The sequence below is a fragment of the Bufo bufo genome, chromosome 6, assembly GCF_905171765.1.
Source record: "Bufo bufo chromosome 6, aBufBuf1.1, whole genome shotgun sequence".
Lineage (NCBI taxonomy): Eukaryota > Metazoa > Chordata > Amphibia > Anura > Bufonidae > Bufo > Bufo bufo.
The window spans coordinates 401,768,990-401,792,817 of record NC_053394.1 but is presented as its reverse complement, the minus strand read 5'-3'; the positions used below and the strand labels follow the sequence as shown (position 1 = coordinate 401,792,817).

The window sequence follows — 23,828 nt, the reverse complement described above, 5'->3', positions numbered from 1 at the left end:
TACTGCCTACTTTTACCTGTGCATAAAATAGAGTTGCTAGGCATGGTCCGTCTATCTGTTGAAGGACGGAGGACGCAGACGCAGGCTGCGTGCAAGGTCAGATTACTGACAGCCAGGGACTGTGTGTAAATGATTAAAGCCAGGTCCTCCCCAGCAGCTGATAACAGTGCCTGGGCTGTGTGCACTTCTCCCTGTCCCTGCACTTGGCAGACGCTCCCTCACTCAGCAGAGCTGGAGAATGCAGAGTTGAAGCAGCGCACAACAGGGAAGGGAGATCTGCCGTCTGCTCAGTGTATAAATGAAAGCAACATGTGGTAAGAGGACCCCTTTGTGCTGCAGGAGATTAACCCTTTAGGGGGGAGAGCTCTGGTTACTGACACTTTTGGGGGGCTATTGTTACTGGCTAGTGCATGTGAGGAGCTCAATGCATTGTGGGTAGTGAGGGCAGGCGGGATTAGCCTCAGGGCGAGGGCAGTGGCAGCCATCTTAACTGAATAGGGAAATTGCCGTTTTATGCAGACTGGTTGCTAAGGGCTGAATCTTATTAAAGAGGACCTTTCACCAGAATAAAACATCTAAACTAACTATACAGACATGTAGAGCGGCGCCCAGGGACCCCCCTGGACTTACTATTATCCCCGGGCGCCGCTCCGTTCTCCCGGTATAGCCTCCGGTATCTTCATAGTTAGGCTCCACCCAGTTGAGCCTGCCGGGGTCTCCTTCTCCCAGGCTGTAGCGCTGGCCAATCACAGCGCTCAGCTCATAGCCTGAGAGAAAAAAAAAACTCTCAGGCTATGAGCTGAGCGCTGCGATTGGCCAGCGCTACAGCCTGGGAGAAGGAGACCCCGGCAGGCTCAACTGGGTGGAGCCTAACTATGAAGATACCGGAGGCTATACCGGGAGAACGGAGCGGCGCCCGGGGATAACAGTAAGTGCAGGGGGATCCCTGGGCGCCGCTCTACACGTCTGTATAGTCAGTTTAGATGTTTTATTCTGGTGAAAGGTCCTCTTTAAATATGGGGGAAGTCAGTCTAATAGTAACTGATTCTGGAATATCATGTTATTAGTAACTACATATATGAAAATTGAAATTAGGGTCAAAATGTGACAGTTATCCTTTAAGAGGCACGGTTTTGCACCATAGTTTTGGCATTAAATAGGTGATGTAAGGTTAGACTAGACCGTGTAAAGCAATGTTCCTCACCTCCAGTCCTCAGGGCCCACCTGCCGGTCATGACTTGAGAATATCCCACAGAATGAACACCTGATGCATGGACACTAATTATATCACCTGCTCAATACTAAGGAAAATATGAAAACATGACCGGCAGGTGGGCCCTGAGGACTGGAGTTCAGGAACACTGGTCTAAAGGGTTCTCCAGATTTATCACCCATCCTGAGCCTCATTGGGGCACATTTACTATAGTGTCTGCGCCTGTTTTCATGAGTAAAAAGCCTGCTTCCGACTGTCTTATTTTAGAAGTCTCATTTACCAACTGATTTTGCACCTGTTTTGGAGGCATTTTTGACTGTTTTGAGTTTTAATATTAATTCAGAAGTTTTTAAACTTTTGCGCCTATTTTCTGACCAACTCTATCACTGAACAAGCCTGTGTGCTTTCCAGTTTCTTTCCCCAAATCCAGTGCAAACAAAGTCCCACAAACAGTGGTGAATGTAAAACAATTAAGGGGTCCATACCCAACAGGGGGGTTATTCAAAACGACCTCCAGATGATTATACAGCATGTCACTGCCGCAGAGAATGAAAAGGCAACAACAAGAGTTTTTGCCGTTTCCACCGTAAGAAAAGGGCGGATTCTGGCGATATTCTTGAGGTGCAGACGACAAGAGCGTGTACGTGATTGAATATGGGCAACAATGGAGAGATTGGAGTCAAATGTGGCCCCAAGACAGCGGGCATGTTGCACAGGAGTTATGATAGTGCTGCAGACAGAAACTGAAATGTCAAGTTTAGGTGAGTTAGTAGATGGGGGAATGACAAGAAGTTCAGTTTTTGAGAGGTTCAGTTTTAGATACAGAGAGGACATGATGTTAGAGACAGCTGCCAGACAATTACTGGTGTTTTGGAGTAAGGCTACGTCTATACGATGACATAAGTCGCACGACAGATAGGGCACAACTACACTGCAACATTTGTAGCGCAACATTTTGTTGCACTAATGTCATGCGACAATTTTTATAATGGCAGTCTATGGTGTCGCACTGCAACATGCAACATGCTGCGACTGCGACGCAACAGTCGCAGAAAAATCCATCTCGAATGGATTTTCTGCAACTGTTGCGTCGCAGTCGCAGCATGTCACATGTTGCAGTGAGACACCATAGACTGCCATTATAAAAATTGTCACGCGACATTAGTGCAACAAAATGTTGCGCGGAAAAAAAAATGTCGTCGTGTAGACGTAGCCTAAAGCAGGGGTGATGTCAGGGGATGAAGTGTATAGTTGGGTGTCGTCAGCATAGAGATGGTATCGAAAGCCAAATCTACTAATAGTCTGTTCGATGGGGGCTGTATAGAGGGAGAAGAGTAGAGGACCTCGTACTGAGCCCTGAGGAACTCCAACATCAAGAGGAAGAGGAGAAGAAGAGCCAGCAAATGATACACTAAAGGAGCGGCCAGAGAGATAGGAAGAGAACCAAGAGAGAGCAGTGTCCTTAAGGCCAATTCAGTGGAGCATGGTGAGGAGTTTATGGTCTACGGTATCAAACGCTGCAGAGAGATCCAGCAGAATCAATAGCGAATAGTCACTGATTCTTTTTGCTGCTAGGAGATCGTTAGACACTTTAGTAAGGGCAGTTTCTGTAGAGTGAACAGGGCGGAAGGCAGATTGTAAGGGGTCAAGAAGAGAGTTTGCAGAGAGATGGCTTATTAAGCGAGAGTAGATAAGATGTTCAAGGAGTTTAGAGATGAAGGGGAGGTTAGAAACAGGTCGGTAGTTAGCAGCACAGGTCGGGTCAAGAGATGGTTTCTTTAGTAGTGGGGTTATAATAGAGTGTTTGAAGGGAAAGATACCAGAAGAGAGAGAGGTTAAAAGTTGTAGTTAGGTGAGTGATTACAGCCGGGGAGAGGGACTGGAGGAGGTGTGATGGAATAGGATCACTGCTGCAGGTCGTGGGTCGAGAAGAAGAGAGAAGACTGGAAACTTCTTCCTCTGTTATAGGGTCAATAGAGGAGAGAGAGCATGTGGAGGAATTGGAGGGAGGAGGATTGAAATTATTTGGGGACTGGGAGATTATTTCCTCCTGGATACTGCCAATCTTGTCTCTGAAGTAAGTAGCCATGCCATCAGCGCAGAGGTCAGTGACAGGTTCTGGAACTTTAGTGCTTAGAAGGGAGTGAAAAGTGTCAAAAAGTCGTTTTGTGTTATTTGAGAGTGAGGAGATGAGAGAGGTGAAGTACTTTTGTTTGGCAATGTTGAGAGCCGAATTATATGTTTTGAGCATAAATTTATTATGGAGGAAGTCTGCTGATATTTGCGATTTTCTCCATAAGCGTTCTGCAAATCTTGAGCAGCGCTGGAGAAAACGTGTTTCAGATGTGTGCCAGGGTTGCCGTGTTCTGTGTCAGGAGGGACGGATTGATATTGGAGAAACTTCATCTAGGGTGGTTTTGAGGGTCTGGTTGTAATGATTGGCAGCCAAGTCTGGACAAGGGAGGGAAGTGATTGGGGTAAGAGCTAGTTGTAGGGTGTTAATAAGTTGCTGGCAATTAATGGTGTGTAGGTTTCTGTAAGTGTGAAAAGTAGGATTGCCATGAGAAAAAAGTGAGAGGTCTTTATGGTAAATGAAAGAAGATTGTGGTCAGAAAGTGGGAAGGATAAGCTACTAAAGTTTGAGACTGAGCAGTGACAGAAGAAGACTAGATCAAGTATATTGCCCTGTTCATGCGTGGCTGTCACCGCCAGATCTCTGAGAAGTTCTGACAGACGTTCTTCAGTACCTCCTGCATGATGTTCTTTTGTTTTGCTTTCGCTTTGACATCTCTCCTCCCTCTCCCAGCTGTCATCTATTAGAAGTGATTGCCTCCCTATATATCTCCTCCCATACTGCCTCACTTTGCGGTTTATACTACTTCTTGGATTGGGTTCACTGCTTGAAGTTGGTACTGCTGGTTCCTCAAGATAAGTCTATTTCTGTATTGGTGTTTTCCTGTTGGCTTGATTCTAGGTGACCCTGACTCCCTCCGTATTAAGTGCAGGGAGCCGGTGGTCGTGTCCCCTCACTATTATAGGGTTTTCAGGTGTTACTCAGTCGAGGTACGTGGACATGCAACCTTCTATCATTGAGATCTTTGCATGGGCTGAGCAGTGAGGGAGAGCTCTAGGGCTTTAATAGGGCTCACTCTTTTGTTCCTTAGTTTGGAATCAAGTCAGTCGGATCTTTATTTGTTACTTATTGTTTGCTGCAACACCATCCGTGACAGTGGCAGAGGAAGTAAGTTGTGATAGGCCAAGAGAGGAGGTTAAAGAGAGAAAGTGAGCAGCTGATGGGGAGATGGGATCATTAATGGCGATATTAAAATCACCCACAATACGAGTTGGTGATTCAGAAGATAGGAAGTGAGGAAGCCAAGCTGCAAAGTGATCCAGAATTTGGTGGGGGAGCCTGGGGGACGATAGACAACCGCAACTCTCAGAGGGAATGGATGGAAGAGTCTGATGGTGTGAACCTCAAAAGAAGGGAATGTGAGAGAGGGTAGAGGGGGAATGACCTGAAATGTGCACTGTGGAGGAAGTAGTATGCCTACTCCTGCACTTTGCCTGTCATCAGGTCTGGGGGTATGGGAGAAGTGAAGTCCACCATAGGATAGGGCAGTAGGGGAAGCCTTGTCAGAGGGTTGAAGCCAGGCTTCTGTAAGGGCTAGCAAGTTCAGAGACTGTGAAAGTAATCGTGGATTGTGGGTAATTTGCTACGAACCGACCGTGCGATCCAGAGTGCGCAGGTAAAAGAGACTGGAGAGGATGTGCAGTGAACATTAATCAGATGTTTGGGGTTTCTGTGTGTGTCAGAGGAGAAGTTAGCAACAGAGGGAGGGCCAGGATTTGATGAGATATCCCCTGCAGCTAGTAGCAGGAGAACAGAAAGAGACAGCAAGTGGTTGAGAGATTTATATTGGTGTTTTGTATGCTGCACCGTGGAGGAAGATGGGTCAGTGTAATGTATGAGGGTATGAAGTATATGGAAACTTAACAAGGGTGAGGGAAGGAGGGAGGGACTGATGTGGAGAGAAGGGACAGAGGGTGAAAGGTGTGGTTGAATTTGAAAGTAGACAGCCATAGTGATGAGAAGAGCAGCCAGAGCCTGAGTGAGACAAGATCGTAGCATACCTGTGCTGTGTGTAACATTGTTAGAGTAGTGCACACAGCATCTCCGTCTCCTGCCCTGTCTAACTGCCATGAATAACTGTCAAGCCCTCAGGCAAAGATGGCGCTCAGGCAAAGATGGCGCTTTTGGCTCATGCCAACCCCTGCTTCCCCTAAGACTGTCTATGTTGATAGAAAGTGTGATCAGAGAACTAGGGGTAATTTAGCTCATTAATCAATTAATCACTGAAGTAAGGCACATGAGAAGAGATGCCATATGTAGGTAAACAAACAAAGCTAAGGATCTGGATGGGCCATAAAATCACGACAGATCACAAGCATCGCAACAGTCACATAAATCACAGGTCAATTAGAAGAACATCTCTAGGACTAATCACGAGGATATCACACTTACAGAAAATAGTATACATTGATGATCATACAAAGTTCTGTACCGAGTAAGAGATAGAAGCTGCACTATTAGGCTTGTGGAAAGCTGGGTGGAGCATGACCTAAACCTCAGAGGAGCCCATACATTCTAGGCATTACCCTGTGCTTATGCCGCTGTACAGAGCACTAGTGAGACCTCACTTGGAGTATTGTGCGCAGTACTGGAGACCATATCTCCAGAAGGATATTGATACTTTGGAGAGAGTTCAGAGAAGAGCTACTAAACTAGTACACGGATTGCAGGATAAAACTTACCAGGAAAGATTAAAGGACCTTAACATGTAAAGCTTGGAAGAAAGAAGAGACAGAGGGGATATGATAGAAACTTTTAAATACATAAAGGGAATCAACTCGGTAATGGAAGAGAGCATATTTAAAAGAAGAAAAACTACCACAAGAGGACACAGTTTTAAATTAGAGGGGCAAAGGTTTAAAAGTGATATAAGGAAGTATTACTTTACTGAGAGAGTAGTGGATGCATTGAATAGCCTTCCTGCAGAAGTGGTAGCTGCAAATACAGTGAAGGGGTTTAAGCATGCATGGGATAGGCATAAGGCCATCCTTCATATAAGATAGGGCCGGGGGCTATCCATAGTATTCAGTATATTGGGCAGACTAGATGGGCTAAATGGTTCTTATCTGCCGACACATTCTATGTTTCTATGTTTCTATGTTTACCCCAATAAAAATCATTAACCAAATACTGACTGTGTGAACGAGGCCTAATCCTGACAGACAGGGAAGGTAAATGTACACATACCTCCACCAGAGCTGGAAAAGAGTAGTGGGCTAAAGGACCTGCGGTGATGTCATGACCATGTGATCCTGTGTGGGAGGAGTCAGGCTGAAGACTGTGTTGCTGGGGGAGGTAAAGGACCTGTGATGACGTCATGACCATGTGATCCTGTGTGGGAGGAGTCAGGCTGAAGACTGTGTTGCTGGGGGAGGTAAAGGACCTGTGATGACGTCATGACTATGTGATCCTGTGTGGGAGGAGGCAGGCTGAAGAATGTGTTTCTGGGGGAGGTAAAAGACCTGTGATGAAGTCATGACCATGTGATCCTGTGTGGGAGGAGTTAGAGGGTCACATGACCAAAGGGGTTCTGCACTTTGTTTTAACTGATGATCTATCCTCTGGATAGATCATCAGCTTCTGATTGGCGGGGGTCCGACACCCAGGACCCCCACCGATCAGCTGTTTGAGAAGGCAGCGGCGCTCCAGTAGCGCCACGGCCTTCTCACTGTTTAATCTTAACTGACAAGTCCGGCGAGGCACAGGTAAGTCCTTACCTGTGCCTGTGCGCGAGCCGGTCTGAAATGAAATGCGGTCTCCGGGAGCAGGCAGTTCCGAAAACCGACCGCATTTCATTTCAGACCGGCTCGCGCACAGGCACAGGTAAGGACTTACCTGTGCCTCGCCGGACTTGTCAGTTAAGATGGCAGATTGCATGTGTTCGCGGGCGTACACTGCGAACTGGCCATCACTGCTCCTCAGCACTAGAGAAGGAGAATTACAAGTAGCTCAGTTCTTATCAACTGTGTGTTTACTCACAGTGACAGTTTAACTGCAGGGGGAGATTGTCCTAGTGCGTTAAGTACCTGCAAGTTAGGACCAGCTATCTTGTCCAAGGTCCTCAAGGTGTTAATGTGCATTTAGCAGAACACGGTAATGTTCTTGTATCAGGGCTATATGTGTGCAATGTGTATACAGCCATGTAATCCAGTCCTGGGATGTGTGTGTAGCAGAGCTGTGTGTGCTCATCTGCTATTCATTCTCCAGGAGATATATCGTACATCATAACTCCGGGGTTTATGGCCCTTTTGTTTTTTCCTCTTCCACCTCCCACTTATATCCCGGATTACACATCGGCGGATGCGCAGTAGACTTGTTTTCATCCTGGGAGAGACTCTGTGTTCTGGCGATGTGACCATCAACTCCAGCGAGTTCCCAAATCCACGCATGCGCTGATCACCGGCACAACACGTGAAGCTCCGGGGTACAGTAAGTGACCAACGCCGATCCAGCCTAATACTTTGTCCTAAGGGACACAGGTGATTCACCATGACATAGGCATCAAGTGTGGGACCTGATAAAAGGTGTCTATTTGGACTGGAGCCAGATCAGCTGAAGGTGTCGTTAGGTCAAGTTACTCAAGTACACGGACTGACAAAAAAATACCGACCTAAGAAGCAGTTGTTGGAATGAAGCTTTCTCTGCGTGAAGGTAATGATGATACATGGAAGTGATTCCAATATTAGAGCGAGAGGAGAAGAACGTCACACAGGAGGGGAGCAGGTCACCGCTGTGGCCTCTGATTGGCTGCAGCAGTCAGATGTCCCCTCGTTGGAGGATGTTGATGTCAGCACAGAGGAACCGAACAGACTGAATCCAGCAGTGGAGACCAGGAGGGTATCATCACCACCGCTCGTTAGCCATGTCTGGGGGTCTGATTTAGTCTCACATAACCCCTTTACTGTAATATTCTGTTTTATGACTGATTAGAAGCCATAACAATTATGCTGCAGATGAAATCTTTGACTGCTGACGATACTTGATGTGTTTTATTCTGTGCTCCTCCATCCAGGCGCTCATCAAAGTCCACCGCTCCTTCCAGCCACAAGTCTTTCATCCCTTTGGCATTACAGATTTGTCTCTCTCCTGGATCTCCTCATGCCTCACCAACTGAACACTGAATGTCCCCCACTCGCAAACCACCTTGTTGGTGTCCTTCAAGGCTCTAACCTACTCTTCTCCATCAAAACCTTCCATCTATGACAGCTCTAGGACTTTTGCTCGGATAACACTCAAATTTACCTCTTTGGCCCAAATGTAACCTCTCCAAAATCTCAAAGTATCTATCATATGTTTTCCCTGTAGGACTAGTAATGAGGCCATGGAGTCTCAGTGACAGATAAATGTCATTCTACGGTTCTTCTAGATACTTGATGCTCTTTCAGCTTTTATCGTTTATGGAGACAAACACTTAATGACAATGAGATCAGAGGACCATGGATCAAAGGTTAAAATTAGAATTGAGCAAAGTTCTCAAAATTCGATTCGGCTGCTTTGGCGAATTCTACAAAAAAATTTGCTTTGTGATGAATTACTTTGTCACGAAGCGCATTTCTTTGTAAATAGCGGCTGCAATGACATAGAACAGCAATCGCGCCGCCCCCGTCATTGAACCCCTCAGATGCCGAGTTTATTGCTGATCGCGGTATATGAGATCCAGATTAAAGCATTTTAGTGTTTGCAAATAAATAAAAAATTAAATCATACTTACCTCATCCATTTCAACATAAAGAGGCAGACGCAGCCATCCTGCTTGAAGATCCAGCGCAAATCTTCACTCTGGATCAGCACGAGATTTTGCGCGAGATATTCAAGCAAGATGTCCTCGGCCACCTCTTCGCAATCAAATTGATGCAAGTTGAATCAAGTATGATTTCATTTTTATTTTTTTTACCACCATTTCAGGGAAAATTGATTAGTTACCACAAAGCACATAGAAATTCGGCTTCGCAGCAAATCTGAATTTCCTGAAATTCGGATCGAAGTCCACTTTGTCAACTTCGATTCGCTCAACGCTAATCTTCACTACCATCAGCTTTACCATACTGCACCTCCGTTTTCTGCCTCCTATATTATTTCCCGTTACCTGCCTTGCTGCTCTGTCTGTAATCAACACATAAGAACTTTCCCAAGAAGAATTTGTCTCAGGAGTTTCACATTCCTGTGGACGATTTCCAACAGGCATCTTTCATCGAGATTCAGACCACGAGTCCCAGTTGCTGCCCGATCTCTCCACATCTTCTTCTCTTCCAGAACAGAAGATTAAAAAGCAACCAGCAACAGCGTCTTTTCCTCAACGAGGCTTATCCGGCCGGTTCAGGCATCACTAACGTCCACTCACAAGCTTCCCCCTTTGTATAGAGTCAGAGAAAAGTGTCTATCATCCAGCCTGAGCCCCTGTGATAAAACCAGTGCAGGTCCTGACCGCTAATCTAACTTTACACTATCTTTAGGATTTATCCTGCAGCAGGACAGCAGAACAACCCCAAATATCCAGCCAAGAACTATCTTCAGTGTAAAGAAAAAACAAGGAGTCCTGGGAGTGCAGATATGGTCCCATCCAGTCTGACTGGGATTACATGAAGAGACAGAAGGATTTGAGCAGGCCTACATCCACAGAAGATCTGTGGTTAGTTCTCCAAGATGTGTGGAACGACTTGCCTGACAAGTTCCTTCAAATCCTGTGCAAGTTTATATAGAAGAACTGATGCTGACGGCAAAGGGCGGTCACACTGGATGCTGATGTGATTTACATTTCTCTTCTCTTCATTCACTTTATTTTTATCAATTAACAAAATGCAAACTATTAAAGGAATTTTCTAAGACTTTTTAACTGATGACCTGTCCTCTGGACCCGGGACCACCGCCGATCAGCTGAGCAGCTCAGCCCCATAGAAGTGAGTGGAGCGGAGTGCGATACCAAGCACAACCGCTATACAATGTCCGGCGCTGTGCTTGGTGAGCAGGGAGAAGGCTGCGGCGTTACTACCACCACTGGTGCCTTCTGAAACAGCTGGTCAGCAGAGGTCCCAGGTGTTGGGCCCCCACCAATCAGATACTGATGTCCTAGAGGATAAAAAAAATCTTGGAAAACCTCTTTAACTTCTTACTTTGCAGTCTATTTTCCATGCCTGCCCAAAACTGTATATGTATTTATCTTATAATAAATCATTTATAAAGATATGTATTGAAACAGATATAGTTACTCACACAGCTTTGTTACATGTATATAGCAGAGCTGGACCTGGTCAGATTCACATGGTCATCAGCAGCACAGCCTGGAACCTTACTCCTCCCACACATGATCATATGGTCATGACATCTTCACAGGTCCTTTACCTTCAGCAGCACAGCCTGGAGTATGACTCCTCCCACACATGATCACATGGTCAAGACATCATCACAGATCCTTTACCTTCAGCAGCACAGCCTGGAGCCTGACTCCTCCCACACATGATCATATGGTCATGACATCATGAAAGGTCCTTTAGCCCACTAGTCTCCCTCATAGAACCCATAGATGTAGTGTCCAGCGGTGCAGGTGGAGGTATGTGTACAGTCACCGCCATCGTCTTTCAGGATTACTGGGGCAGAGGCATCATTAACCCCTAACCAGCGGAGCAGTTGACACACTCCTGTCAGCCAGATGTGATTGAGCTTTCTATGTGTTTCTTGAATCCTGTAAGGTTCGCGCAGATTTTTGCTTTCTAGGCCTAGAATATATTTATTGATAATGTTATCACTTTCTTTTCTTTCTGGGGAAAACAAAATTTTCCTAGTCTGCGCTGAAATAGCTTTAAAATAAACATACATTGGTCCTAGTGACGAGGACACAGACCTGGGAGGGAGGTTTATGTTTTGGAACCAGGATATGGTATAAAACACCAGCTCTTTTACATAATCTTTAATGTGTTTTTTTTTCATATTACATTATAATTAGTGTTGAGCGATCCTTCTGTTTTCATGTTCGGCGTACACGGTTCAGGTTATCTAAGAATTATGGATTCCGCTACCACGGACCATAACTTATTATCCATGGTAGCGGAATCCATAACGGTATTTTCAGATAACCTGAACCTTGTACGCCAAACTTAAAGGGCTTCTGTCACCCCCCTATAGTCATTTTTCAATTTTGGGCTACTTAAAATCCTTATACTGCGATATATATATATAATGCTCTTACTCTTTTTCGTTCAGTAGTTTCTTCAAAAATGGACTTTTATAATATGTAAATTACCTCTCTACCAGCAGGTAGGGCGGCTACTTGCTGGTAGCAGCCACATCCTCCTTTCATAAAGACGCCCCCTCCTCATGTTGATTGACAGGACCAGCAAACGCAGTCGGCGCAGGCGCACTGATAGGAGGACGCTCGCTCGGTGGCTCCTTCCTCAGTGCGCCAGCGCCGGGTGTAGATGTGACGTCATCGGCGCAGGCGCATTGAGGAAAGAGCGGCCGAGCGAGCGTCCTCCTCTCAGTGCGCCTGTGCCGACTGAAGACCGGTACGGCGAAGGCGCGAGATTTAAAACGCAGACAGGGCCAGCCAGAGGACGAGAGCGCTCGCTGGCCCTGTCAATCAACATGAGGAGGGGGCGTCTTTATGAAAGGAGGATGCGGCTGCTAGCAGCAAGTAGCCGCCCTACTTGCTGGTAGAGAGGTAATTTACATATTATAAAAGTCCATTTTTTGAAGAAACTACTGAACGAAAAAGAGTAAGAGCACTATATATTGATATATCGCATTATAAGGATTTTAAGTAGCCCAAAAATGAAAAATGACTATAGGGGGGTGACAGAAGCCCTTTAAAAACAGAAGTTTGCTCAATACTAGTTATAATCTCTAAGGACTTGTTCACACATCCATGTGGATCCGTTGATTCTACTGTGTTTAGTCATTTAGCCTGTGTTTTCTCTGACCGTGGGTTAGAGGAAAAAAGAAAATAGCAGCATCTCAGGATTTATCTCTGAACAATATCAATTTGAATAACGACTGGGAACTAGGAGCTGCGCGTGAGATATCTGAAGGTCTTTTCAATGCAACATGATTAAATCACATGCGGTCTCTAACAATGGAGGTACACTCCCTCAATATATGAAACTACACAACAAATGGAGTGCAACCACACTATTTTCCAATAAAAAGATCAATTTTATTCATATCACAATTGAAAAATATATGTCGTATTATACACAATATGGGTATAAATAAGCAGGGACAAACACAGTCATACATCACCCTGTCAGCACACCCATCCTAATACTGCTCAATAGTATACCCCCTTTAATCTGTGATCATGGAACAAAATTTCCTAGTATATGGTCAGAAATGGGGATATGCAATATGGAAACCTATCTCAGTTGCAGGTGTGCCTCCCTTACAACTAATGGCCGCACTACCAGGGCTCAAACCACATGGGTCAAAAAAACCAAAGGTGCATAAAGTGAAGGTGAGACGTACCAATGAAGCGGGGGCTGCTGGCAGGGTGAAGGCGCTCCTCAAATATATTTCAAGTGCAACTCATTAAGTGCACATACCAAATTATACCAGAATGTAATATTATGGATATTGAATCCACTTTGTCATCACTGCCTACTGACCATCACCCAATTCTCTCCTCTCCAGGTATGTCTGCATTAAACCTAACTGCTGCACCCAACTTTTCCAGAGTCTGATATTGTCCACACCCCTCATCTTTCCTTCTCATTCCCTGGTATGTCTACATTTAACTTTTAATGTCTCTTTCCAGGCTGGATTTATGAAGTATTTGTTTACATTGACTATTTCACCCCTGTATCTGGTGCTCCCTTGATTAGGCCATATCTAACCCCCTCCCCTCTTGGTCACACCTGATTGAACACTGAGTGGTATAAATCTAAGTCCTTGGGTCTTTGCAGACCTTGGTCTTTTCAATGCAACATCTTTCAAGTGTAACTCTTTAAATGCACATACCGAATTATACCAGAAGGGGACCAAAGGTAATTACAGAACTAGTAAATGCAAACAATGTTTCTATCTTTCATCTTACTCTTCCCACTTTTCCAAAACCTCCTGAAATACCCCCACATCCTATCACCCAGCAAGGAACTATTCATCTCTCCTTCCATCTTACCTTCTCATCTGACCGCCTGCACAAACCTGTTTGGCAACATAAAACACTTCCTTCCCAAACACACACAGATGCCTCCTGCCCTCTCTTACCTACTAACACTTTCTTTGCTGGTGATATCTCTCCAAATCCAGGCCCCCCTTAGCAAATCCCTACTATCACCTCTACCTCCTATTACAAATCTCCTTCAAAAAATTTCTGCAACCCCTTAAACCTAATAACCATTAGTGTTGGGCGCGAATATTCCAATAGCGAATATTAATCGCGAATATTTAGAATATAGTGATAAATATTAGTTTTTTCGAATATTCTAGTTTTTTTTTTTCATCTGAACACATGATCCCTCCTTGCTACTTGCTTGTGTGCCAATGAGAAGGCTGCAATGTCTTTGTCTGAGCTTAGCAACATCCCTAGCAACCAATAGGAAAGTTGCCTACCCCTTACTATATAAGAACCTCCCCAGCAGTCATTCTCTACAGTTTTTTAAAGTTCTGAGAAAGACAGCAGTGTCATTGCTGTGCTCTGTGCTTTCCACACTACATTAGATAGATAGATAGCTTATATATATATAATACAGATAGTTAGAGGGATTAGGGATACCTGGATAGGAGCATGCCCTAAGTGCCGGACTGGAGCATGGGGAACAGGCACCCACCCAACACATTGCCTGTTCCCAGTAAAAGCCCGCCCTGAAATAGCTGAACCAGCTACACTATCTATATGGTGTCCCCCAACTACTTTAGTGGACACCTGAACTGGGGCTTTTACTCCACCAAGGCCGGGCCCCTTGGTGACACGCTCCCGATGCACACAACACCCCTTTTATCCTGCTTCCCCGTGACTTTACTGTACACCTCAATGTTCACATTGCCACTACCCCCGCAGGAACCTTAAACATCTCGACTTTCGCTTGCTTTCTGACTCTCTTCTGCCACTCTCTACCATTTGTTCCCTCCAAGACCCAGATACTGCCACCACCCTATATAACACCACAATAAGTACAGCTCTGGACAGTGTTGCCCCGTCGCATACAACAAAACCCGGAAAATCAACAGACAACCCTGGCACACCAACCTGATCAAAAAACTTTGACAAGCTTCCAGGGCTGCTGAGCGGCGATGGAGGAAATCCCATTCTAAGGATCACTTCAACGCATACAAGCAATCCCTCCTCATTTTTAAATTCTCACTAAATTCTCATTGCTGATGCAAAACAGGCGACTTTTCATCTCTTCCCTGGCCCACAGCCCTAAACAACTTTTTAACACTTTTAACTCCCTTCTCTGTCCACCAGCGCCCCCACCCTCTCATCTCAGCTGAGGACTTTGCCACATACTTCAAACAAAAGATGGTCAACATCTGAGAAAGCTTTAGTACACAGCCCCACAGCCCCTCTACACAACTGCTCAGTCCTCTTTTCCCAAAACCCGCTTCTCCATCATTACAGAAGAAAAACTATCTACTCTCCAGATCACATCTCACCACCTGTGCACTTGACCCAATCCCATCCCACCTCATCCCTAACCTCACCACAGTGTTTATCCCAGCCCTAACTCATCTCTTCAACCCATCTCTAACCTCTGGTGTCTTCCCCTCTGGTTTTAAACATGCTACCATTACACCCATCCTCAAAAAGTCTTCACTTGACCCATCTGCTTTGTCTAGTTATTGCCCCATATCACTTCTTCCATATGCCCCAAAGCTACTTGAGCAACATGAACATTCTGAACTGTCCTCTCATCTCTCCTCCTGCTCCCTCTTTGACCGGCTACAATCAGGCTTCCGACCCCACCACTCAACTGAGACTGCCCTCACCAAAGTCACCAATGACCCACTACCAGCCAAAACCAAAAAACATTACTCTGTCCTCCTCCTCCTCCTTGACCTGTCCTCTGCCTTTGACACTGTTGACCACTCCCTTCTGTTACAAACTCTCTCATCTCTTGGCATTACTGACCTGGCCCTCTCCTGGATCACATCATACCTCACAGAGCGGATATTTAGCGTGTCCCACTCTTACACCACCTCCTCGTCTCAGACCCCTGCTCTTCTCTATGTACACTTTCGGCCTGGGACAGCTCATAGAGTCCCATGGCTTTCAGTATCACTTTTATGCTGATGACACACAAATCTACCTCTCTGGATCACTCCAGATATCGCCACCTTACCATCCAGAATCCCACAATGCCTATCTTCCATATCCTCCTTCTTCTCCTCTCGCTTTCTAAAACTTAACATGGATAAAACAGAATTCATCATCTTTCCCCCATCTTGCTCAACCCCCCCAACAGACCTATCTATCACGATCAATAGCTGCACACTCTCCCCGGTCAACCAAGTCCGCTGCCTTGGAGTGACCTTGGATTCTGCCCTCTCCTTCCGACCGCACATCCAAGCCCTTTCCACCATCTGCCAGCTCCAACTCAAAAACATCTCCCGCATCCGCGCTTTCCTCAGCTTTTTAGTCTGCGAAAATGCTTGTACATGCCCTCATCATCTCCCGCCTAGACTACTGCAACATTCTCCTCTGAGGCCTTCTATCTAGCACTCTCGCACCACTCCAATCTATCCTCAACTCTGCTGCTCGACTAATCCACCTCTCACCCTGTTATTCTCTGCCTCTATCCTCTGCCAATCCCTTCACTGGCTCCCCATTGACCAGCGAGTTCAGTTCAAAATACTAACAAATACATACAAGGCCTGTCCCCTCCCTACATCTCTGAACTACTTTCCCGATACATCTCCACATGCAATATCCGATCCTCACAAGACCTCCTTCTCTCCTATCACCTCTTCCCACAATCGCCTCCAAGATTTCTCCCATGCATCCCCATACTCTGGAACTCGCTACCCCAACATATCAGACTGTCACCTACAGTGGAATCCTTCAAAAGAAACCTAAAAACCCACCTCTTCAGGCAAGCCTACAACCAGAGACCCTGCTGCCTCTATACCACAATGACCAGCTTCACCCTAACCTACTGTGTCCTTCTCCTATACCATGTAGATTGCAAGCCCTCACAGGCAGGGCCCTCTCTCCTTCTGTACCAGTTTGTAACTCGTCTTGTTCATGCTTAGTGCAATTGTCTGTATTATGTATGTATACCCCTTTTCATATGTACAGAGCTATGGAATGGCGCTTTAATAATAGTTATTATTATTATTATTTAACTTTAGACAGATGAAAATGGCTCTGGTAGCTTTCACACACCACCTGAGCACTATGCTGCGTTAGTTTCCTACCTGGAGGAGAAACTCTGCTCATTGCCTGTTGTCCGCAGACTTGTCACTATGTCTGATGGCCCTTACGTGGTTCTCTATAGATTCCCTATTGGTCTGAGGCAAACACTATACCGTTGTCTGAGGCAATACAACAACGCACTTCTCTTTATAAAACAGTTCTGACACCAGACGCCCTTTATACTTGGGGACTTAGACTGTAATCCAGTGCTCATGCTGAGATCACTCTGTCCCGCGTTCTGGCGTACATATCATGCTCTCACTCAGAGCTGTAATCCAGGGCTTTTTCTTAGATCACGATGTCCCGGGTTTTGGCGTACATCTCATGCTCTCACTCAGAGCTGTAATTCAGTGCTTGTGCTGAGCTCACGCTGTCCTGGGTTCTGGCGTACATCTCATGGTCTCGCTCTACTCTGTAATCCAGTGCTTGTACTGAGATCATGCTGTCCCGGGTTCTGGCATACATCTCATGCTCTCGCTCTGCGCTGTAATCCGGTGCTTGTGCTGAGATCACGCTGTCCTGGGTTCTGGCATACATCTCATGCTCTCGCTCTACTCTGTAATCCAGTGCTTGTACTGAGATCATGCTGTCCCGGGTTCTGGCATACATCTCATGCTCTCGCTCTGCGTGGTAATCCGGTGCTTGTGCTGAGATCGCGCTGTCCCGGGTTCTGGCATACATCTCATCCCGCTCTGCGCTGTAATCTGGTGCTTGTGCTGAGATCACGCTGTCCCGGGTTCTGGCATACATCTCATGCTCTCACTCTGCGCTATAATCCGGTGCTTGTGCTGAGATCACGCTGTCCCGGGTTCTGGCATACATCTCATACTCTCGCTCTGCGCTGTAATCCGGTGCTTGTGCTGAGATCACGCTGTCCCGGGTTCTGGCATACATCTCATGCTCTCACTCTGAGCTGTAATCCGGTGCTTGTGCTGAGATCACGCTTTCCCATGTTCTGGTGTACATCTCATGCTCTCGCTCTGCGCTGTAATCCGATGCTTGTGCTGAGATCACGCTGTCCTGGGTTCTGGCGTACATCTCATGCTCTCACTCTGCGCTGTAATCCGGTGCTTGTGCTGAGATCATGCTGTCCTGGGTTCTGGCGTACATCTCATGCTCTCGTTCTGCGCTGTAATCTGGTGCTTGTGCTGAGATCACACTGTCCCGGGTTCTGGCATACATCTCATGCTCTCACTCAGAGCTCTAATTCAGTGCTTGTGCTGAGCTCACGCTGTCCTGGTTTCTGGCGTACATCTCTTGCTCTCACTCTGCGCTGTAATCCGGTGCTTGTGCTGAGATTACGCTGTCCTGGGTTCTGGCGTACATCTCATGCTCTCACTCTGCGCTGTAATCTGGTGCTTGTGCTGAGATCACACTGTCCCGGGTTCTGGCATACATCTCATGCTCTCACTCAGAGCTCTAATTCAGTGCTTGTGCTGAGCTCACGGTGTCCTGGTTTCTGGCGTACATCTCATGCTCTCACTCTGCGCTGTAATCCGGTGCTTGTGCTGAGATCACGCTGTCCTGGGTTCTGGCGTACATCTCCTGCTCTCACTCTGCGCTGTAATCCGGTGCTTGTGCTGAGATCACGCTGTCCTGGGTTCTGGCGTACATCTCATGCTCTCGTTCTGCGCTGTAATCCGGTGCTTGTGCTGAGATCACACTGTCCCGGGTTCTGGCATACATCTCATGCTCTCACTCAGAGCTCTAATTCAGTGCTTGTGCTGAGCTCACGCTGTCCTGGTTTCTGGCGTACATCTCATGCTCTCACTCTGCGCTGTAATCCGGTGCTTGTGCTGAGATTACGCTGTCCTGGTTTCTGGCGTACATCTCATGCTCTCACTCTGTGCTTTAATACAGTGCTCATGCTGAGATCACGCTGTCCCAAGATAGTCAATCTTTAGATTTTGATGCTACATTGATCTGTTGAAAATACTATAAAGTAAGAAAATGCTTTCAGAAATAAAAGTTTATTTTTATCAATTAAAATGCAAAAGAAAGAGAAATGTAAATTCAATTAATATTTGGTGTGATCATCCTTCAACTTCATCATCAGTTAGTCTAGGTAAACTTGCACAGTTTTTGAAGGAACTTATCAGGGAGGTTGTTCTAAACATCTCTAACTACAGATCTTCTGTGGATGTAGGCTTGCTCAGATCCTTTCACGTCTTCATGTAATCCTAGACAGACTGGATGATGTTGAGATCAGGGTTCTGTGGGGATCATATCATCACTTCCAGGACTCCTTGTCCCTCTTTATGCTGAAGATAGTTAATGACACTGGCTATATGTTTAGGGTAGTTGTCCTGTCCCATATAACTTCATATATCAGGTGACCACGTCGTTTATGCAGCACATAAACTCATCATTTGACACCAGCTGATTGTCTTGTGTGAACAGGAATCTGCTGCAGGCAAACAGTGAATCAGTATGGACATGAACAATTGCAGTAGCGATCACTCATTCCTGTACAAATGTATACTGACCTACATTTTTTAGTTGGGCAACTGAGATAAACAAATGGGTGGAACCACTTAATCTTAATTATTATTGTCTACCTAGATGAATGAAGGGGCAGGAGCAGCAGTGTGTTTGCCCTATCTACCTTTTTAAAAGTTGCTTCTGGGACCAAGTAACCCATATTCATTTCCTTCGGAAAACATTATTTTTGCTTGAAAAGCAGTTGCTTTAAGATGGATGGAAAATAGGTTCCCTCCAGTAAATTAATGTAAAAAGTTAAAGGGGTTATCCAGTATCTACAAAAGCCCCCCCATGTGCCAGGCCCTTCCCTGGAAATATATTTACCCCGCTTCCCACGGCGCTCCTGGTCCCTGCACCGCCGCTTCTCCCTTTACATGGAGGAAAACATCCAGTGTTGGGGGGAGCAGCCAATTGCAGGCAGGGACGAGCCTCCCAAGCATCACCCTCGATGCTAGGGAGGCTCGTCCCCCCTGCCATTGGCTGCTCGTCCCCGACACTGGATGTTTTCATCCGTGTACAGGGAGAAGCAGCAGCGGCGGTGCAGGGACCAGGATCGCAGTGGGGAGCGGGGTAAGTATATTCCCACGGAGGAGTCCGGCACATGGGGGGGGGCTGTTGTAGATACTGGATAACCCCTTTAATATAGCTCTGCCATTTGAGGAAATAATGTATAAAAAATGGTGGCTTGACAAAAAAATATAAGATATGTGGTCTGCTTCACCGTGTGCAACTTTTCCCCTCTGGGCCTCCAAGGTATGAAGCATTACTCTAGTTAAACCACAAATATTCTCAACTTGTCTGTATGAATGTTTTCCTACAGTGAATTCTTTGTCATCCTCCACCCTTGCAATATAGTTCTTTTTCCTGCCTTGAGTTCAATATAACAAATAAAAAAAAAGACTGATTTGTTTGTTTGAGTTCTCTATATTGGTGAACAGATCCAAGATGATTTGTATTTGCGTGTGAAGGGGAAACATGTTTCAAAACTTCAACAACCGCAAACATGGAGGAACTGCCTTCACCTGTGTCTCAATTCATACAGAAAGAGAGAACACATCTACACTTTATTATCTCCTCTGATGTCTCCTCCTATCTCCAGTAATTGTATTTTACATGGGATTTTGTAGGATTTTCCATCTCATCTTCCTTCACTTCAGGTTCCTACAATATAGGATCCGCTCAGTGGATATCTTCTATATAAGATCCTTCTCCTGATTGACACAACAAGAACGGACAGGGACAAGATGACGGAGAGTATAATAAATCTCACCCTAGAGATCCTCTTCCGGCTTACTGGAGAGGTGAGAGATTCTGATGATGTCACATTACATCATCTCATCTATGGTATAAAGAAAAAAGGTGGCTCTCTTCCTTGTTGAGAAGGATATGGTGCTCTTATCGTGACAATGCTCCTAGTCACTCTACCAAAATTATTTTATGAACTAGATAGGCACTCACCATCCAGAGTCTTTTACGACTGACTTCACACTCAGTCAGTCGTAAAAGACTTCTAAACGCTTCTGGTAAACAACCGCAGCTTCCAAGTACCCATGTATATTGTGGTTTCAAGAAGCACCATTGAAAATTGACATCTTACCGGCAGAAATTGGGAAAATACCTATTTCTACTGTCCAGTCTATAACCCTAAAGGAGGGACCACGCACGTGGAACGCCGAGACTGAGGTGGATACATCGGGGATTAGCAGCATTCCTAAGATACTCACCACTATAGGAATCGAGCGGAGGTAAGAGAAGCAGAGTGTACCATAACACGTGGGACGCCACAAGGAACACCGAACCCCGCAATGATCCATTAAATTGTGAGATTAGCTGTGATTCGATATTGCAACCACAGTAGGGGGATATCCCTAAGTAATATATCCCATATACAAGTTAAATACAACAAGAATATTCTGTCAGTGCTGTGCTCCAGAGGATATACGCAATATAGTGAACATGCAGAATAATATATGCATAAAAAGCAACGGGATATACACTTTAAATGGACATATCTGGATTGAATGTCAGAGGTTTCTGATATCTACTTGTTTAAAGTGGAATGTTTTAACCGGACACAAATAATGAAGTGACTATAATGAACGGATAACTAATCTTCCTTAATGTGAATCAGTCACAACTTGGACTAAAATTGAATGGTGTCTTTGATATATGAAGTTAATGCTATACCTTAGGCCTCATGCACACCCCGTGTGCTGTCCGCATCCGTTGCTCCGTTCCGTGGTACGCAATTTTTTTTTTAACCTGTCCTATTCTTGTCCGTTTTGCGGACAAGAATAGGCAGTTATAATAATGGCTGTCCCTGCCGTTCCGCAAATTGCGGAACGCACACAGACGCCATGCATGTTTTGCGGATCCGCAATTTGCGGACCGCAAAACACACAACGGTCGTGTGCATGAGGCTTTAGACTGTTCCATTTCTGTGAATATGCAATCTCAGTTATTATTCTGAAATCAATACAGATCGTGACCCCGTGGATGTTGAACAAAATAAGTGTAAATCTTTTTTAGGGTGGGTTTTTTAATTGTTTATTTTTAATTATTTTATTGTTTAATAGTATTGTGAACCATTCTTAATCCTAATTTTATATTATATGTAAATAAGCGCCTATTTCTGGGAGACTCTGGACGGTGAGTGCTTATCTAGTTCATAAAATCATCTTATGTATGTTCCTAAGAGATGGAAATGACTGGAGAGGTGAGGGACTCTGGAGATGTATGGAGTGATATTTATTACTGTCTCTCCATAATCAGGACTACACAGTAGTGAAGAAAACCTCTAGTGAGCGCTGTCAGGTCCCTGTCTCTGAAGGATGGGGAAGAACCCTGAGCCCAATCATGGGGCCTCCACCTCACCTTCTGATACATGAGGAAATCAATAGAGAGAAGATCCTAGAACTCACCAACAAGATGATTGAGCTGCTGACTGGAGAGGTGACGCTGCTGGGACATTATACAGGAATGCTATGACGGGATCTGGGTGGTGACTGTATCATTGTGTTGTCAGGTTCCTATAAGGTGTCAGGATGTCACCATTTATTTCTCCATGGAGGAGTGGGAGTATATAGAAAGACACAAAGATCTGTACAAGGACGTCATTATGGAGGATCACCGACCTCTCACACCACTAGGTAATAGAAATGACTAAATACACACGTCCTCTTATTATCTGTATGTAAGGAATGAATTCAGTCACTGGATGTGTTTCCTACAGTTAAGAAAGAGAGAAGAACACCAGAGAGATGTTCCAGTCCTCTTCTTCCACAGGAGGGTTCAGAAGAACATCACAATGTCCCACAGGATGATCAGGTAGATGCAGATAAGGTCTCATGAAATGTCTCCTATGATCTGTAGAAGGCTGTGAAGATCTTGTGTTCAGTCTTGTTTTAATTGTTCCAATAGTCTACTGACTATAATTTCCAGTTTCTGGTCCTATAATTAAAATATAACTTTTATTTCCTTTTATTAAACTATATTCCACACAGAAAAAACACACTTTTAAAAAATATGGAGGACTTGGACACCGTGGGCTCAGTGTATCTATTATTCAGGAGGACTTGTATTGCATTACACAGGAGGACTTTCTCTTCCACACACAGATCATATACTGGCTATTTTTATCTAGCCTGTGTAGTTACACTTTAATGTCTATAGGTGTCACCTCGCACCGAGTGTGTGATCGATCACGCTACACTTTGTTGCTAGTTGTTGCGTCTAAGGCTCTGCCTTAATTGTGTGTCCTTCACTGCCTATTTGCAATTACTTATGCCGTACATGTATTCCTACTCTGGCCCACAGGGGGATCCGGCGTCTGCAGATTGCCTTTCCCTATGTCCTTTTCAGCCCTTCATTTAAAGTTAAAATATTAAAGACACAGCTCCCCCAACATGTTTCACCGCTCCAGCGGCGTCTTCAGGGGAATGGAGCTACTATCAACGAAGTTGGGATAGACTTTTCGGATCTGTCCTGGACGACATATTGGAAAAAGCATCCGACAAAAGGACCAAAAAATGGGGAGAATCCTCAGGAAGATGGCAGGCTTCAAAAGGAAGAGAAAAGGGGTTCCTTTTCAATCCAGATAAATCATCCAAATCCTCCCAATGACGCCAAAGGTCAGGTAGGGGCAAGACTGAGAACTTTCGCCCCAAGCTGGGAAAAAATCGGAACCTGCCCTTGGATACTTGCCTCCATTCAAGAAGGTTTCAGACTGGAATTCGATTCTTACCCACCGCAACATTTCGTTATAAACAATCCATTACCCAGAAGAGAAGAACAACTGTGTCTGGAATCCGAAATAATGAGCCTAATCCAAAAAGAAGTCTTGCTTCCTGTTCCAGAGCACCAACATCAACAGGGATTTTATTCCTCAGTCTTTTTGGTCCAAAAACCAGGAGGTTCCTTCAGGCTAATCATAAACCTGAAAAATCTAAACAAATCCTTGACCTACAAGAGGTTCAAGATGGAAACCATCAGATCAACAGAAAATCTTCTGCCTCAATTTTGTTACATGGTAACGATGGACCTGCAAGATGCCTACTTCCATGTTCCCATATCCGAAGATCATCAAAAATTCCTCAGAATAGCAGTCTTTTTAAGAGGCCACCTCAGTCACTTTTAGTTTCAGGCTCTGCCCTTTGGCC

At 45.3% G+C, this 23,828-nt stretch overlaps 2 protein-coding genes across 5 annotated transcripts in view; one reads left to right on the top strand and one right to left on the bottom strand.

Moving 5' to 3' along the window:
* Nucleotides 1–23,828, bottom strand: part of LOC121004474 (zinc finger protein OZF-like) — a 543,049-nt gene that overhangs the window by 159,568 nt on the left and 359,653 nt on the right. The window lies entirely within an intron of this gene.
* Nucleotides 22,089–23,828, top strand: part of LOC121004460 (oocyte zinc finger protein XlCOF7.1-like) — a 138,616-nt gene continuing 136,876 nt past the window's right edge. For 2 of the 4 annotated variants that reach the window (XM_040436692.1, XM_040436691.1), the window contains exons 1-3: nt 22,089–22,122; nt 22,196–22,319; nt 22,403–22,497. In XM_040436692.1, the coding sequence (XP_040292626.1) occupies nt 22,099–22,122; nt 22,196–22,319; nt 22,403–22,497 (243 nt within the window). In that variant the 5' untranslated portion in view covers nt 22,089–22,098. Of the gene's footprint in view, nt 22,123–22,195; nt 22,320–22,398; nt 22,513–23,828 lie in introns of all 4 variants that reach the window. The other 2 variants (XM_040436690.1, XM_040436689.1) reach the window with 2 other exon arrangements.